The 15,919-nt window shown below is 44.3% G+C and overlaps 1 protein-coding gene across 1 annotated transcript; it reads left to right on the top strand.

The window, feature by feature from the left end:
* Positions 1-6,554: 6,554 nt before the first annotated feature.
* On the top strand, positions 6,555-9,542 carry Fgfbp1 (fibroblast growth factor binding protein 1). Its single transcript, XM_031339425.1, has 2 exons — positions 6,555-6,679; positions 8,435-9,542. The coding sequence occupies exon 2, from the start codon at positions 8,455-8,457 to the stop codon at positions 9,205-9,207; it is 753 nt and encodes a 250-aa protein (XP_031195285.1). The 5' UTR covers positions 6,555-6,679; positions 8,435-8,454; the 3' UTR covers positions 9,208-9,542.
* The last annotated feature ends 6,377 nt before the right edge of the window (positions 9,543-15,919 follow it).

Raw genomic sequence — 15,919 nt, 5'->3', positions numbered from 1 at the left:
CAGGAGCTTAGCAGGTAAATGCCCAAAAGGAAAAATGGTAGATAAAGGAGACAAAAGGAGGAAGAGGGAAAGGAGGAAAGGAAATAATATGTAAGGAAGGGAGGGAGGAAGGAGGGAAGGAAGGATTGAAGAAAGGGAGGAAGGAAGGAAAGTTGGGTAGAAAGAAGGGAGAGAGGGAAGGAAGGAGAAGAGAGAAGGAAGAGAAAGAAGAAGGGAAAAGAAAGATGAAAGAAAGGTAAGAAGGAAGAGAAAGGAGAAGGAGGGGAGAAAGGGAAAGAGGAAGGAAGAACGGGATGGAGAGAGGAAAGGAGGAAGGGAAGAATGAAGGAAGGAAGAAACAAAGGGAGGAAAGGAGGAAGAAAGGGAGGAAGGAGGAAAGGCACCTAAAATATTTTTCAACTAAAAAGAAAATGACAGACAAGGATTGGAGATGTTCTGAGAGAGCTGCCCCAGGAAGGCTACAGTACGTAGGTACTGTTCTTTCCCTCTGCCTACCCTGGATTTCTCCAACTCATTCAGCTATTGAAGATTTGGCTAATGCATTCTTCTCAGTGTCTCTATCAATAGCATCTTGAAAGCCATTGGCCTCAGACTCCAGAGGGATACAGTGGAACCATCCAGACCAGCACAGGGTCCTCACTAGCTTGGGCATTGTATATTACCTTAAACCATCTTAAACATTGATTTCTACCTTTCTCTAGGCATGCCTCTTGATACCATCCTTCTCCATGGAAATGTTCAGACATGCTCGTTATGGAAATACAAATAGAATATTTATTGAGGTTTTAGGGGGTTCTGATGATCTTAGTTAAAATTTTTATTTCAAAGTCAGGAGCACCTCTTGAGCTTCTGAGAGCCCTTCACTGTAACTGTACATGCCTTATCAACTGCTCATGCCTCCTAATGGCTATGACGAGGCCAATGGTTCTGATATAAGAACCTACCCCATGACAATAGAAACACTGCAAGATATGACAACAACGGAGAGTTTCTGAACATACTCCACACACACCCAAGAAAGAAGTGATTCACAGAGTTAGGAGATGACCCACAGAATGGGGAAAAAATCTTTCTTACCTATCTATATGATGGGGATTCATTGTCAGAATATATAAAGAACTACTAAAATTAAACATCAGAAACCAAGTAATCAAATAATAAAAGGGTAAATGAACCAAATAGACTCCTTTAAAGACAGAAAGTACAATTGACAACAAATGCATGGAAAAAAATGTCCAGCATGTTTAACCGGGTAAATGTAACTTAGAGCTCCTCAGAACTTTGCTGGGATTCCTATCATCCCATTGGCTGTCCAATCCAGAAAGCAAACACCATGCTGGTAAGGTCAGGAAGGAAAAGGAACCCTGATGCACTGTTGTGAGAGAGTTGATTGGTGCATCCATTATGGAAATTGCTTTGAAGGTTCCTCTCAAACTTAACCTTAGACTTCTTATATGATCCAGCAACCACTGTGGGTATATATGCAGAGAAAGCAATCAGTATATGATAGAGACCCACATTCCCATGTGTAATGTGATGTCATCCACAGCAGACAAATTATGGAATCAGCCTACATACCCAGCAATGGGTGAATCAACCTGGAGACTTACTCAGCTATACAAAATGGAACCATACCATTGGCAGAAAAGTAAGTGTTTCTGGAAATCATCCTGTTTAAAGGAAAGAAGGCAGACTCAGAGAAGTATTGCATGCCTTCTTCCATGAATGGAATCTGCTCAAGGAAAAAGTCATGAAAACAGAAAAGGGACACTTAAGACAGAGAAGGGACACCAGCAGGAGTGGAGACATAAGAGGACAATAAAGGGTAAATATTATTAAAAGAACATTACATGGATGCACAAAAATGTTACAGTAAAGTATATTATTTTGTATAATTACATATACTAATAAAAATCTACAAACTTGGCCAATAAAAAATATACCTCATGCTGGCTACCATTAAAACAGCAATAGCTGGCTACCTACAGATCACCCTGATGGCTTCAGACCTGAGCCCATGACTCTTCCCATCCAGTTGCCATGCGCGGCACAGCTGCTGGGGGCTTCAAGGCAGGATGGAGTGGAAACTGAGTGTTATAGCACACTCCTCCTGCAGGTGAGCATGACTTCTGTGCTATTTCTTGCTAGACACCATGGCATTGGAGGAGGTTACCTTTCCCTCAAACCTCTCAGTTACCTGAGGAGCTTTTGGAATTGGCTAGTTAAAAACTGATGGGTTGCCACAGACTATGCAAATGGCTCTTCTCCTCAACATATGTCTTAGAGCTCTGCAGAATGTGTCTGTAACTGCTTGGGGTCCTTAGTGAGACTGTCTCTGATGAAAGGGCGGAACCCAGGAAACAATTCTCTGTTTTATGCTTTAAAAACTCATTTTCATATGGGTTACCAGTCTAGCAAGTGCCTCTGTCTTGACATTTACTACAAACCATTGGACATTTGCCTAACATTTGTTCTCTTCATACTGAAAAAACTTGGAGAATTTCCTATCTCCTAGATATTCACCATATAAATCAAATTCACACATGTCTCTGCATGTATCAAGCCCACAACACAAGGCCATCCCAGGTACACATTGTCAAGGTACACATGCCACTCTCAGAACCTGAAGGCATAGCTGGTGGAAGAAACGTCACTCAATATGATGCTTATGTTCCAGAAAACTAGGTTAACTGGAGGATGTAATGGTTTCCTCAGACACCTTCTTTTAAAAACTCTAACTTTTCAAATAACCCCCTAAAGAGTTTCTGATTTTCACTAGGACTTAACCTTTCTTTATGAGTTTTCCATTTTGCCATCACCCCACAATGACAGAAGGAAGAGTGGAGAGTCCAAACTTTCCTAGGACTGATGAACTATAAATGCTCATCAGCCAAGGACCTGCTCATGTGATACAGGACCCATTTGAACCTCGACTTTCACTAAAACAACCACAAAACACTTAGTGTACCTACAGACTGTTCTGGCTGACCATTGATCTGATTATTTCTCAGGTTTGGACTCTCATTGATTTACAATCCAGAAACCCAAGTTCTCCAGAGACATCGTAGTTTTGCCAAAACATTTAACAGAGGAACAATTAAGACAGTGAAGAGATGACCTATGGAACAGGAGAAAAACTTTGCCAGCTATTAATATCACAGGGGATTAAATTCCAAAATACATAAATATAAAGAACTCAAAAAAAAAAATTTTTTTTTTTTTCGAGACAGGGTTTCTCTGTGTAGCCCTGGCTGTCCTGGAACTCACTCTGTAGACCAGGCTGGCCTCGAACTCAGAAATCTGCCTGCCTCTGCCTCCCAAGTGCTGGGATTAAACACCAAAAAAAAAAAAAAAATTACTCAATAAGTATACAAATTAACTGAATAGACCCTTTACAAATGCCATGATAGACATCTATTCTAGTAGGGTTTCTCTTGGATAGAAAAGGCATCTCAGAGGACATTGTGCTGTCTCAAAAGCTCACCACTGGATATGACATAGCCTCAGTTCGTATGACTCCACAGCTTTCAAGTGTGATATGAAAGCTATCAGTATCTAAGAGCCAGGCTTGAGCCAAACCTGCCAGATCTTGAGGACAGGAGTCAAATCAACCTTGTATTGGCATTTCCTTAAGTACCTAATACTGCAACTTGCCTAGAATAGTTACCACATAAAAACAGAATCACTGGCTCCCACCCCAGTCCCCAGTTACTGCTGTCTCTGCAGGCTCCTGAGAAATTCCTACTTTGGTTAGGAAAGATGTCCTGCAGGCTTCCCTCTGACTTGCAATTAACTTCTGCACTGTCATCTGAGATAAGCCTACCCCCTTATTGTCCACTACTTCCTTGAGGGCAAACACGACAGCAACCTTGGTTACACCCCTGTTAGCCAATAGCTTGCATTTTTTAGTTGGTTTTTAGACAAATAAAGGAATTAACAATGGTTGAGTAGAACAGATGAGCTCTCATAAGCATCCAGGCCTGCTCTTATTCCCCATCCTCTCTGAAGTGGCTCCCTACATGGGAGTGTCTTGACTCTATGGATCCATGTGCTCTTACTGGCCTTTCTAGAGTTGTTTCTGGGGTTCTCACACAAACATCTTCAGAGCTTAAGTGAAGGAGCATGGTCACATGCCAACTGACATAGTGACGTGTCACCACAAGGACAGGGGCATTTATCTTCCCCCTTTCCCCCTTTCCAGAGCACCAAGCAGAGCTTTGGTGAGCTGCAGAGCAGAGGCTAGAACCTTAAACAAGAGACTCTAGAATCATCGTCTGCTCAAAGATAATAAGGTGGCACGTGGGCATTTGTGTGTGTTTCTGTTTGTGTTATATGCCACCGGATCCTGGGTGTGCACGTGCGCATGGAAGAAGATGCAGAGAGAGGCTGTGAAAAAGTATTAAACCACATGGACTCCTTTAAGGAATCTTTGCCGTTAAAAATAATGTACTTTTAAAAAGTTCTAAGATACAAAAAGCTTGATTTGAGGCAACAATTATTATAAAAGAGCCAGACTAGCAAGACTACTATCACCTACTGCCCTACTAACTTACTATCACCACCAACAGCACCAATACCACCTCTACCACCACTACCTCCACCACTTCACCGCCCTCTAGCACCTCCTCCCCTACCAACACCTCTACCACCACAGAAAGCTTTTTCAGGAAGAAGAGTAATGTTTGCAATAACTATTACACAAGAACAAGCTAAGTTGTCTTACTGTCAATTATTGGCATTCTAGTATTACAAACTACAAAAAAAATCCTAATAATTTTGTCTTGATTAGTCTAAACTAAAACTAAGAGTTATTTCTTAGACTAATTCAGAATCTGAAACCATTGAGCACACCTAACAAAAGGAGCCGACACTAAACAGGTTTGAAAAGCTCTTTCTCTTGCAAGTCAAGGAATTTTAAGGGCTCCTCCAGTATGGTCTGCCTTCTTACACAGCACAGCTGTAGCGTCAACACTGTCTCTGGATGCTCTACAAAAAAAGAGAGACTTTAGCAGCAGGTGTCTTTTGATTTGCTACACAGGGATTCAGAAACCTCAGAATTAAAACTTGGAATGCACATTCTTCTCATAGTTCCAACATGAGTACCTGTTTACTGCACACACTGGATTTTACTGTTTGTTTAGCCAGACCACTCCCTCCTGCCCCCAATTCCTCTGCCACTTGGAAAGGCTTCAATATACTTATCTGACTAACAGGCTGATGTTGCTTTAATGACGTAACTCAGTATTTTCTTCTGTTCATGAGGTCACTTCTAAAGAGGTGGGTTGATGGCTAGGATGGCTTGATAGTATTGCTCTTAGCTAAAGCTTACCTTGGAGCCCAAACACACCCACTCACTCTCTGGTGGCTCCACGACAAGCTGTTTTGTGTAAAAAGCATGTGGATGAAACCAGCTTTGAACATGATATTCTCTCCCAGTGACCAACCAGCCTGGATGAGAGAGGCATTCAGTCACCCACCTTCACGGGTGGGCAACTACCAATTCATCAGTAATATTCATTGTGTCCTTCACTCAGCATCACCAAAAGCCAGGGTTCGCTTGTTATTTCAACTCTTCCATAAAGAGTTTAAGCAATGACAAATTCCCAATCTAGTGAGAAACACCGCATTCTAAAAGGACACTCACACAAAGGACTCTCACACAGATGCCAGTTTTCCAAGAAAACAGCTTAAGATCTCAGTAGGAGATCTAAACAGCTCAGCTCCGGGAAAGACTTCAGTGGGCTGCCTGCAGGGAGATGCTGTTGTTAAGGGCTGTACTGTGCACAGCGTGGCTGACCACCGCCACGTAGGGGCTGGAGGAGGAGGAGATTGGAGTTCAGACTGTCACTGTCACGAAGCTCCATGCTTGCTGTGGCCAGGATTCCCTACCTAGAATGTATCTGGAGTGAGACTCGACCTGCAACACAACGACCTGTGCAAGCTCTCTCTGATGACCCAAAGGTAAATATTCTCAAATGAAGTTCCTTTTGCGGAGAGTTATCTCTTCACCACCCCTGGGGCCCACAGAATCATTTGCCTACACAGTAAATCCAGCTGGCTCACAGGAACCAGGAACTCAAGAGACAGATTTCAGCAACTTCAGTCACTCACTCTTCAACTATTGCCTGAAGACAGCCAGGTGGGAACAGATCAGAAGGCCCCAGATGTTGGGAGTCCTGGGTGTAAGTCACCAGCTCTGTGAATCCTGACCCATTTACTATTGTTAAGTGCAAATTTCTCCGTCTATGAAATGGGAAGAGCCACTGGGGAGAATACGGAAAGGCACTAGAAGAAATGGGCCCAGTGTCTGGCAGTAGAATTAAATAGTATGGATCTTTTCCTCTGTTCATAAATAAATGTCCGTGCTGGGATCCTAGCCTCATCTTTGTAGGGCGGAGCTACACTTTGATCGCTTTGATCACGGCCATTGGATGGGAAAGGAGGGGCTTCCAAGGAGGAGGGTTCCTGGCAAAAGCAAACCCCTAGCCTTTGGATTCCATCCAGCACCTCCCCTCCAGGAACTGGCTCTCCCTGAGGGGTGTGGCTGGGAGGAGTGTGAATAAGATATGTGAGTTGTAAAAAGCTTGGGCTCCTGTATAAATAGCGCAGCCTGCACCCCAGCGTGAGGACTGGAAACTTGCACTCTCCGGCACACCTGGATCTATACACTCACAGAAAGGTAAGCCTGGCTCTTCTAAACATTTCCTCTGTGTGTGTGTGTGTGCACATATATATATAAAATCGTTATTGTTATTATTAATTAGTGTGTGTGTGATTTCAGGGATGGGGGCTTACACGCCTACAGCAGAGGATAACATGTAAAAAGAACCTGGTTCCCACCTCCCACCTTTACACAGGTTCTGGGCATTGAACTCGATCATCAGGCCTGCATGGCAAGTGCCTCCATCCTCAGGGCCATCCTGCCAGTCTCCTCTTAAGAGTTTTTTAACCCACTTCTTAGCCCCTGGTCCTCCTTGGGTCTGGATCCCACTATGGGAACATGAAAGCTATGTCACAATGCCAGGAGAAACAAACGGGTCTGTCCCTGGCACTTTTAGCCTCCTGTCTCAGCCAAGCTTTAGTCCAAACTCTCTCAGGGTCTTTTCCTTCTCTTACCTTCCAAGTGGACAGAAATGAAGTTGTGGCGATTTCCTACCTTTCAGACAAAAATTCTCTAATTTTTTTTAAAGTACAGATTTAATGTTTTTAAAAGAAGAACTATCTAGTAATCATGTTTGATGCCATACCAAACCTTGTACAGTCCATTGTTTCTTTTTGCTATTTTCTAAAGAACAGAATAAAGGTAAAAAGCAAGAAGTGAGCAGTAAGGACTGATAGAAAGGGAGACGTACTCTGGCTTTCCAGACCACTGTCTCTGCCCATCAAGGGACCCTGATGAACTTGCTTATCTGCCTGAGCCCTAGCTGTCCCAGCGGTTGCCTGGGGGTGTTACATTAACAGTAAAGAGTTTGCACATTTTCCTGTGCAAACTCTTTTGTGGATTAAGAGGGGTGAGAATCAAATGTTAGGACACTGTTTAACACCTAGGAGATGCCAAATAATCACATGCACCTCCTCTGCCTTTACTTATAGCTTTATACCTCGTAAAAACCATGTCATTTTATTTTTGTTATATATAAAAAGGGCATTGAATAAATATTCCCTGTATACCTGGCACTGCGCCACTAAGTAGCCATGATCCTTACCTTCCATCTTGCAATCTATATGATCTGAAACTCACCCCTCTCCACCCTGTTTCAACTTGGCCCCATCAAGTTCAGTGGCCTCCCCCACCTTCTTGCCTTCCTGGGGCTCTTCCTCATGACTTTCCCCTTCTCTTCACACAGCCACACCCAGCCTAGTAAGTCAAACCCTATGCATGTTCAGCTCTGAGTCAACATATCTTTTTCCTGACACTTCTATGACTCCTACTTTCCTTTCCCAACTGGTGGTCATTGGTACCCACGTGGATGATGAGGTAGAAACCCAACTCTCTCTGGAGCTAGCCAAGGGGTCAGTGATTGTTTTATTCAGCAATTTCTAGAGGGGAAGAGTGGCTTTTCCAAGATGAAACTGAGGGCTGAGACAGGAGAAAGTCCCTAGCTGATGCTGTTTAGATTTCTCCGATTGTATCAAGTGAATTCTTTAAGGCCTGGGGCTTTCTCGATCCATGTGGCAATAATGTTATGTTGCAGGCACTTGGAGCTTATTGCATGAGTAGATCAAGGGCTAAGAAACTGAGTGAATGAAGGAGGGTCATGGGCTCTTGCAGTGGGGAAGGACAGGAGGTGTAACTTTCTTTAAAGTGGAAATGAGAGCAGGCAGGCCACTTGGCAGACGTTAAAGTGGGCCAGCCTTGTGGGAGTGGAGGGAGGCAGCCTGAAGTCTTGAGAATTGGATGCTGTCACTTATTCACCTGCCTTTTGTCAAACAGGTGTCCACCCAGCTGATGCCATGAGACTCCACAGCCTCATCCTGCTCTCCTTCCTTCTCCTGGCTGTTCAGGTGCTCTCAGAAAAGGTCAGAAAGAGAGGCAAGAATGCATCACACAGCACAACAGAGGAGGGTCTAGAAGGTACATCTCCCTCCTTGGGGAAGGCCCAGAATAAGCAGAGAAGCAGGGCATCCAAATCTATGACCCATGGCAAGTTTGTCACCAAAGACCAAGCCACATGCAGATGGGCTGTGACTGAGGAGGAGCTGGGCATCAGCCTGAAGGTCCAGTGTACACAAGCCGATCAGGAGTTCTCTTGTGTTTTTGCTGGTGATCCAACTGGCTGCCTTAAACACGACAAAGACCAGACTTACTGGAAACAAGTCGCCCGCACACTGCGCAAACAGAAAAATATCTGTGGGAACACCAAGAGTGTCCTGAAGACCAGAGTGTGCAGAAAGAAATTTCCAGAGTCTAACCTCAAGCTGGTAAACCCCGATGCACATGGAAACATGAAGCCCAGGAAGGAGAAAGCAGAGGTCTCCTCAACGGAGCACAAGGTCCAAGAAGTTGTCTCCACAGGACCAAACAAGGTCAAAGAGGACATCACACCCAGTCCAGCTGTGACCCAGACAGTGGCCATCAAAGATCCAGAGTGTCTAGAGGACCCAGATGTGCTCAACCAGAGGAAGACCGCCCTGGAGTTCTGTGGGGAATCTTGGGGCTCCTTTTGTGAGTTCTTCCTCAACATGTTACAGGCTACATCATGCTAATGAAGTCAGAGGGAGCAACCTAAGACATGTGGTATCAGAGCCTCACATGCTGGAAACTCCCCAAGTTCCCCACAAAATACAAACATTTCTAATATGGGAACAAAATGAAGTATTTAAACAGATTTTATAAATTTTGTTTTTGTGTTTTAGAATTTGCTTTTATTTTTCTCACATCCTTGGATGTGCTTTTCAGAGACTCTTTACCTCAGCGTATTTTTCCATGGGCCACAAACCTAGGTGCATATAAGTAGTGGATAAATCCAAGTGATAATATCCATGCAAGGAATTGTTGGCTGTATTTACCAGGATAATAAAGTTCTGGACATTCTCAGAAATACCACTGTTTCCTTCTGATATTTCTATTCTGAAAGACCTGTGGCTCCTTTTTAACAAGCTTCCAGATGTGAGTAGATGAGACACAGAAGGTTGACTTCAGGGTTTACCCATCCAAAGTTTTCTCCTGAGGTCATCCAACCTCTATTTTGTTTGTATACACTGCCCTGTATTGTTTGATGTTTAGTGACATATAGCCATCAGTATCTGTTTTTCAGATGGGATGCCCTGGGCATAGTGGCTTCTCAAGGTGTCACAGGTGATTACAGAGAAGGCAGTAATTCCTTAGAGCCAAGAATATTTTCAATTAATTTTGTTATTGCCGTTATTGTTAGTATTATTGCATGTATATGGGTGTGATGTGTGAGGGTGCATGCATGCCATGGTGTGTGTATGTTAGATGACACCTTGGAGGGTTCCTTTCATTTTTACATCAATCCCAGAGGTGAAAAATTCTTATGAACCAAGCTTTCTACCTACTGAGCCATCTCACTAAGCCTGGGACTCAGAAATTATAACCACTGAGAACACAGGCTTGAGGATTCACTTTGATCTCCCCATGTCCATCCAACACATGTAGAACTGTCCTTACAGAGCCTATTGGGGGACAGAGGCTTGGTAGGCATTGTCCTGTGATAACAGCTGTAACAGGAGGTGGGTGCTGCATGGAAAACCAGAGAGATGTGGGCTGAGCTTCACAGGGAAGCAATGGTAGAGCTGGGCTCTGGAAAGGGCATCTTTAATAATAAGATGGGGATGCCGGAGTGATGGCTTAGCACTTAAGACCACTGGCAGCTCTTCCAGAGGCCCTGCGTTTGATCTCTAGCACCCATATGGCAGTTTATAACCATCTGTAGCTCCAGTCTCAGGGGATCCAACAAACTCTTCTGATATGCAGACATACATGGAGGTAAAACATCCATCCATCCAAAACAATAAAATAATATTAACACATTTTTTTTAAAAAAAAAGATAAAATGAAGTATTGTAAGGCACATTCAACATGACAGCACATTGTTAAAGCAAAGTTATGTGCAAGTCCCGGAAGCTGAGAGTGGTCAGGTGGCTTGTTGAGATACATAGTCAAGACAACTCCTAGCTGTGTACATGTTAGAAGAAAAGAGATGAAGCTATTTTTGAGTGTAGAGTTGAAGAGAAAGGATTGTCCCCATGCCTTGTCATGTTTCACCAAGTGGGAAAAGAAGCAGTTAGCGGAAACCTCACCCTTAGCATATCTGATGGTGTCAGAGAGGAACTGCCGCTTAGGATACCAACAGCGTCTTTTGCTGTTTTCATCTTCCCAGGACACTTGCTGAGAGATGTAGGAGGTCTCACGGCGACATTAGGAGGATATCGGCCGCTTTTGAAGGCTAAGAAGAGTTATATGAACTCACGGTGCTTGTGATAACATGCATAGTACTTGCACAAGCTCAAGCCAAACAAAATCCCAGCATAGTGAAGAGAGGTGGTAAGGGATCTCAGCCCTAGCTAAAGAGCTATTATCAGTTGATAATATAGGTCCTGGGGGGTTGTGGGTTTTCTCTAAGGGTGTGGCCTTTGTAGGCCAACCACATTCCAGTGAGAGGCCATGCATGGGTGGATGGGGAAGTAGGGTAGATCTGAGAGTTGTTGGGTAGTTAGAGAAGGGGAGTAAATGTAACCAAAATAGATTAGTAATTCTTGAAGAATTAGTTAAAAAAAATTTTAAGACAAAAACCAAACAAACAAAAAAATCACGACCAACAACAACAACAACAAAAAAACAACCAAACAAAATCCAAAACCAAAGTTCCTCACTTGCGATGGGCCTGGCTCTTTGCCAAGACTCTCCCATAATTATGTTTGTTCCCTCCCAGTCTCATTCACTCAAATGTGGTTTATGGAGCATGGACTCCTCCTTGGTGTGTATGTTCCAGGTGTTGGGCACACAGTGAGGTACCAGGGATGGCTGTTCTGCTGTGACCGCTCTCACTGGTGGGGGGAGTAATGATAAACATGATTCTATGAGGGTTAGAGAAGGAAAGCAGGGTGGGGGGTAGGGGATAGAAGTGAACCATGGGAAGGAGTTTTACATGGCTGGCGAGGGACCTCTCTCTAGACGGAACTTGAACCTAGATCTAAAGAGAAGGAGCCAGCCAGGTGATGGTCAGGGTTAAGAATGTTCCCAAAGGAGCTGTCAGAGTAAACAGTCTGACTTTGCAGGTAATTTCTTTGTTCTCTGTTAAGTTTCCACTGTTTTCCAGACCCTCCTCCAGACTTAAGAAATAACATCAGGGAAAACAGAAAATGCATCCTCATGCTTAGAATCTATTCCCACGACCGTGGAATGGTGAAGACTGGACTGCCATCACAAGGTGGGGCCCTAGACCTGGCTTAAGAGTCTACCTATCAACTTCAGGAATTGAACCAAACTCTCAGCTCTCCCTGTTATAGCTTGGGTCTGGACTCTCCCTCAGATGCATGTACCTTTAAAGGTTGGCCCTGAATTTGGGGCCCTGTTGGGAGGTGGTAGAACCCTTAGGAGCAGGGCTTCGTGGGAGTGAGCTTGGTCATCAGGGATGTACCCTTCAAGGAGACACTGGAAAGCCAGTCTCTTTTACTCTTTTTTCTTTCTGCTTGGCATTTGATCCCATCATGGTATGTTGTACCACCACAGACCCTAAAGGACAGGGCCAAGGGGTCAGATATCAAAATCTATTAAACTGGGAGCCAAAATAAACCTGTTCTCTTAATGTACTGTAGGGTACTTGCTCAGTCCGCATGCATCTCTCAGGTAAATCTTCAGTATCAAAGTTAAAAAAAGAAATCAGTTACCCATTACTCTGTCCCCTTCATATGGTGGGTGCCCACCCCAAGTGGCCATTCAGAGTCTACGCTGTGAGACTAGATTGTAGAGAGAAGAGACTATTTTTGTAATGGGCTTTCTTTGGTGGCAGGAATTGGTTTTCTTCCCCTTCGCTTCGGTTTAACTTTGGTTTTGTTGTCATTTGTTGTCATTAACTGTTGTTTGCGATGTGGTCACAGTATGTAACCTAGGCCACCCATAAACTGAGTCTGTAGCTCCGACTGGCTTCAAATGCATAATCCTACTGCCTCAACCTTGGGAATTTAGACATGCCTCAATATGTTTGCCTCAGTGTTATATTTTATAGAATAGTGAGTGGCCAAGTGCCACCATTAATGATCACCTACAAGGTGACAATGACATTTTCCTCATCCTCTTATTTAATCTCTCAACAAGCATGATAGGACTCCTCAACATTGTGTCTCAAATGAAGGGGCTGAGACTCAGAAAAGGTGAAGAGTTTCTGAGATCCATGACACAGCGAACACCAGAGCCTGTGAGGGGAATACTTGCTTTGGGAGCTCAGGATTCCTTCTAACGGGGGAACCTGAGTGTTTTCTTCACTGAGTAAGACTGACAGTTATGACATTCAGACATGAGCCAAACCTGGATGCGCACAGGGTCCACCATTCCCCTCCCCAAGTGAAGCCCCTTCTAACGTGTACAAAGAGAAGATTCTAAAAGCTAACACTTGCATTGCTGTTCAGCTTTTCATCCTAATCACATCCTGAGGGAAGATGGTAAAATTTTAAGAAAAAAAAATAAGCAAAAGAGAATCCAGACGTTCTGTTGGATTCTACCTAAATTGTCACTGTGTAGTTTCCCTGAGATCTCTCTGGAAATAAAATAGAGAGGCTTCTAGTTGGGCAGTGGTGCCATATCCAACACTTGGAAGACAGAAGCAGGTGGATTTCTGAGTTCAAGGCCAGCCTGGTCTAAAGAGCAAGAGCAAGTTCCAGGACAACCCAAAGAGAAACCCAGTCACAAACCAAACCAAACCAAACCAAACCAAAACAAAACAAAACAAAACAACTTCCTCCCCGCAGAAGAAGCAGCCTCTCCCTCTCCCTCTCCCTCTCCCTCTCCCTCTCCCTGCTGAACGGAGGCATGTGTGCATCCTCTGAAGCCACCAGAAGTAACATCTATCCACTCATACATAATGCAGCAGGAAGGCCCCTTTCCTCCAGTGCCCCAGCTCTCCCTGGTTACTCACCGCAACACAAGTACAAACTTGAATGGCTGGAATCAGGCACATCTCACCTGGCCTCCTTCCCATCCACCTTCTTTCATTAACTTCCCTCCTAAATTGCTTTCAGCAGAATAAGCAAGAGATACAAAATGTCAGGGGTTAAAACTCCTACTCACCTACAAGTTTGGCCACCCACTGGTGTCTTGGTTTTTCATGTCTCAGTGGACACCTTGAAATATCTTCCTCAATAAATGTCATACAATAAGCATATACAAGAATGTATTTGTTAGGGTCTCTCTCTAAATGGGGACTCAAGAAGCATGGGAGATTCCCTAAAAAGGCTGATTTGGGACCTGGATTATTGGATTTGGGCTACCCAGGGCAAGTTTTTTTACTTGGAAATGTGTGTGATAACGCAGCGCTCAAATCTTTTTGGCCCACCAGCATAGTGCCAACACCCAGTGCCAGGTTCGCCACAAGGTGTGTCTTCCACAAATATTGCTTTAGGGAATGAGAGAAGAAATCTCGGCAAGGACAAAGGTAGACTTCAGGGTGAAAGAAACCTGGGTTAGAGTTACTGACTGTGCTAGCTGGGGCAAGTTTTTCCATCTCAAGTTCTCCTCCATAAAACGGGAGAAGGGAAAAGGCATCTGAGAAGAATAACAAGTGATTAATATCAAAAGCACTAATACCACACAGAGCGATCGTCATTAAGTCAGAAATTGCTATTGGCGAGTAGATAGTCAAGAGAAGAGATAATAAGACCGTTTTCTAGGAAAGCAAAACCCAGGGCTGGCTTGCCTGTGAAAATGGAGTCTGGCTAACCTTGAGTCACCTTCTCATGAGTACTCTCTACCTCATGGTCTTCAGCAGTCGCCTACACCTGCCAGGAACAGAATCATTGTCCCTGATCTAGGAGCAAGGTGGTGACAAATCTGCTATATGAAGGCAACTCTTGACACTCCCATCTGTGCCTTCCTGTCCACTGTCTACCAGTTCCTCCTCCTCCCCCCTCTCCCCCATCCTCTTCCCATCCTGTTCCTTTTCTTCTTCCTTGTCCTTTTCCTCTTCCTTCTCCTCCTTCCCTTCCTCCTCCCCCTCCTCCCCCTCTTCTTCCTGTCTTAGCAGCTGAGCTGAGGGCCATCTACTAGGACTTCCTAGCTTATCTCTTCAAGGATCTATTGCTTTGGGTACAGGTTACACTTCTAACTCCAGCCAGACCCCACCCCTCTATATCATGTCTCTCCTCTGTTCAGCTCATGGTGACATAACCTTCCAATTGCTTCGTCAGAATTCTTCTGGATCATATTAGACTCTTCTCAAACTTCATATTTGGTTCACTGTCAAGTCCTGTCCTCCCTACCTTCAAACAGTACTTCAAGATCTGAGCCATGACACTTTGCCACCACAGCCCTATTGAAGCTCAGCCTCTTTCACCTGGGTGACAGTAGTAGTGTCCTGATGGGTCTCTATGTTTCTGGTTTTATGACATGTAGTTTATTTTAGCACAGTGACAAAAATAAAATAAACCCCTTTTACCTTGTCATATCATTTTTTTTTCTTTTGCAAAAATCCCTTGAATGGTTCGTGTCTCATTCAAAATAAACACCAAAAGGTCTTTTGATGCTTTACAAAGTTGTGTGACCTGGCTTCCCTCACTGATTGCCAGCATGACTCCCTGTGTGGTAACTCCATGGTTACTTTGCTCTTTGCTGCTCATGAAACTTGCCTTACACACCCCTTTGTACCTTCTGGCCACGGCACCAGGAAAGATCTCTGCTCAAAACCACCTTAGTTCCCAACCCATTTCTCATCCCAGTTACCACTACATGGCTTGAATTAAAGTAATGGATTGCCAAGGGGTCAATAGGGGCCCTAACTGGCAGAAGGGTCGGGGGAGAGTGGGGGGGTGCATGACAGGGAGACATCTGAGTTAAATCAAAGGGAATAGGACTGAGAGGGCTCTTTTCTCGGAAGACAAGTGGCAGAAGGTTGTGGTCCCCATTCAAAGGCTGTGCCAGGTCTTCCTAGCAGGTTCAGAGCTCCATCAAGCACTTGGCATTTTCTCCAGGTAGCTCATAAAGGCTGGGCATAGCAGAGTAGCCATGGAGTGGAAGTGGCAGGGAGTGGTGTGGCCTGCAGCAACAGAGGTGTGGATTCAGATGCTGACTCAGCTACTTTCTAGTGTCATGAGCCCTGGGCACATTCCTTAGCATCTCCAAGACTTAGCTTTATTCTCTAATCAAGCAAGATTAAGTGTTTGAACATATGCAGGTTATTGGTGAACATACACAGTAAGTACATCCAGGGTTCCTGGGCCAGGTTCCTAGGGGCCAGGCACCTGC

The sequence above is a fragment of the Mastomys coucha genome, unplaced genomic scaffold, assembly GCF_008632895.1.
Source record: "Mastomys coucha isolate ucsf_1 unplaced genomic scaffold, UCSF_Mcou_1 pScaffold22, whole genome shotgun sequence".
Classification (NCBI taxonomy): Eukaryota; Metazoa; Chordata; class Mammalia; order Rodentia; family Muridae; genus Mastomys; species Mastomys coucha.
Note: the sequence above shows the minus strand (reverse complement) of the source record. Positions and strands in the feature narration are given on the sequence as shown.

Bases quoted from the DNA above. Each gene is read 5' to 3' on its own strand.
- Fgfbp1 (XM_031339425.1), top strand. From the start codon at position 8,455: ATGAGACTCCACAGCCTCATCCTGCTCTCCTTCCTTCTCCTGGCTGTT.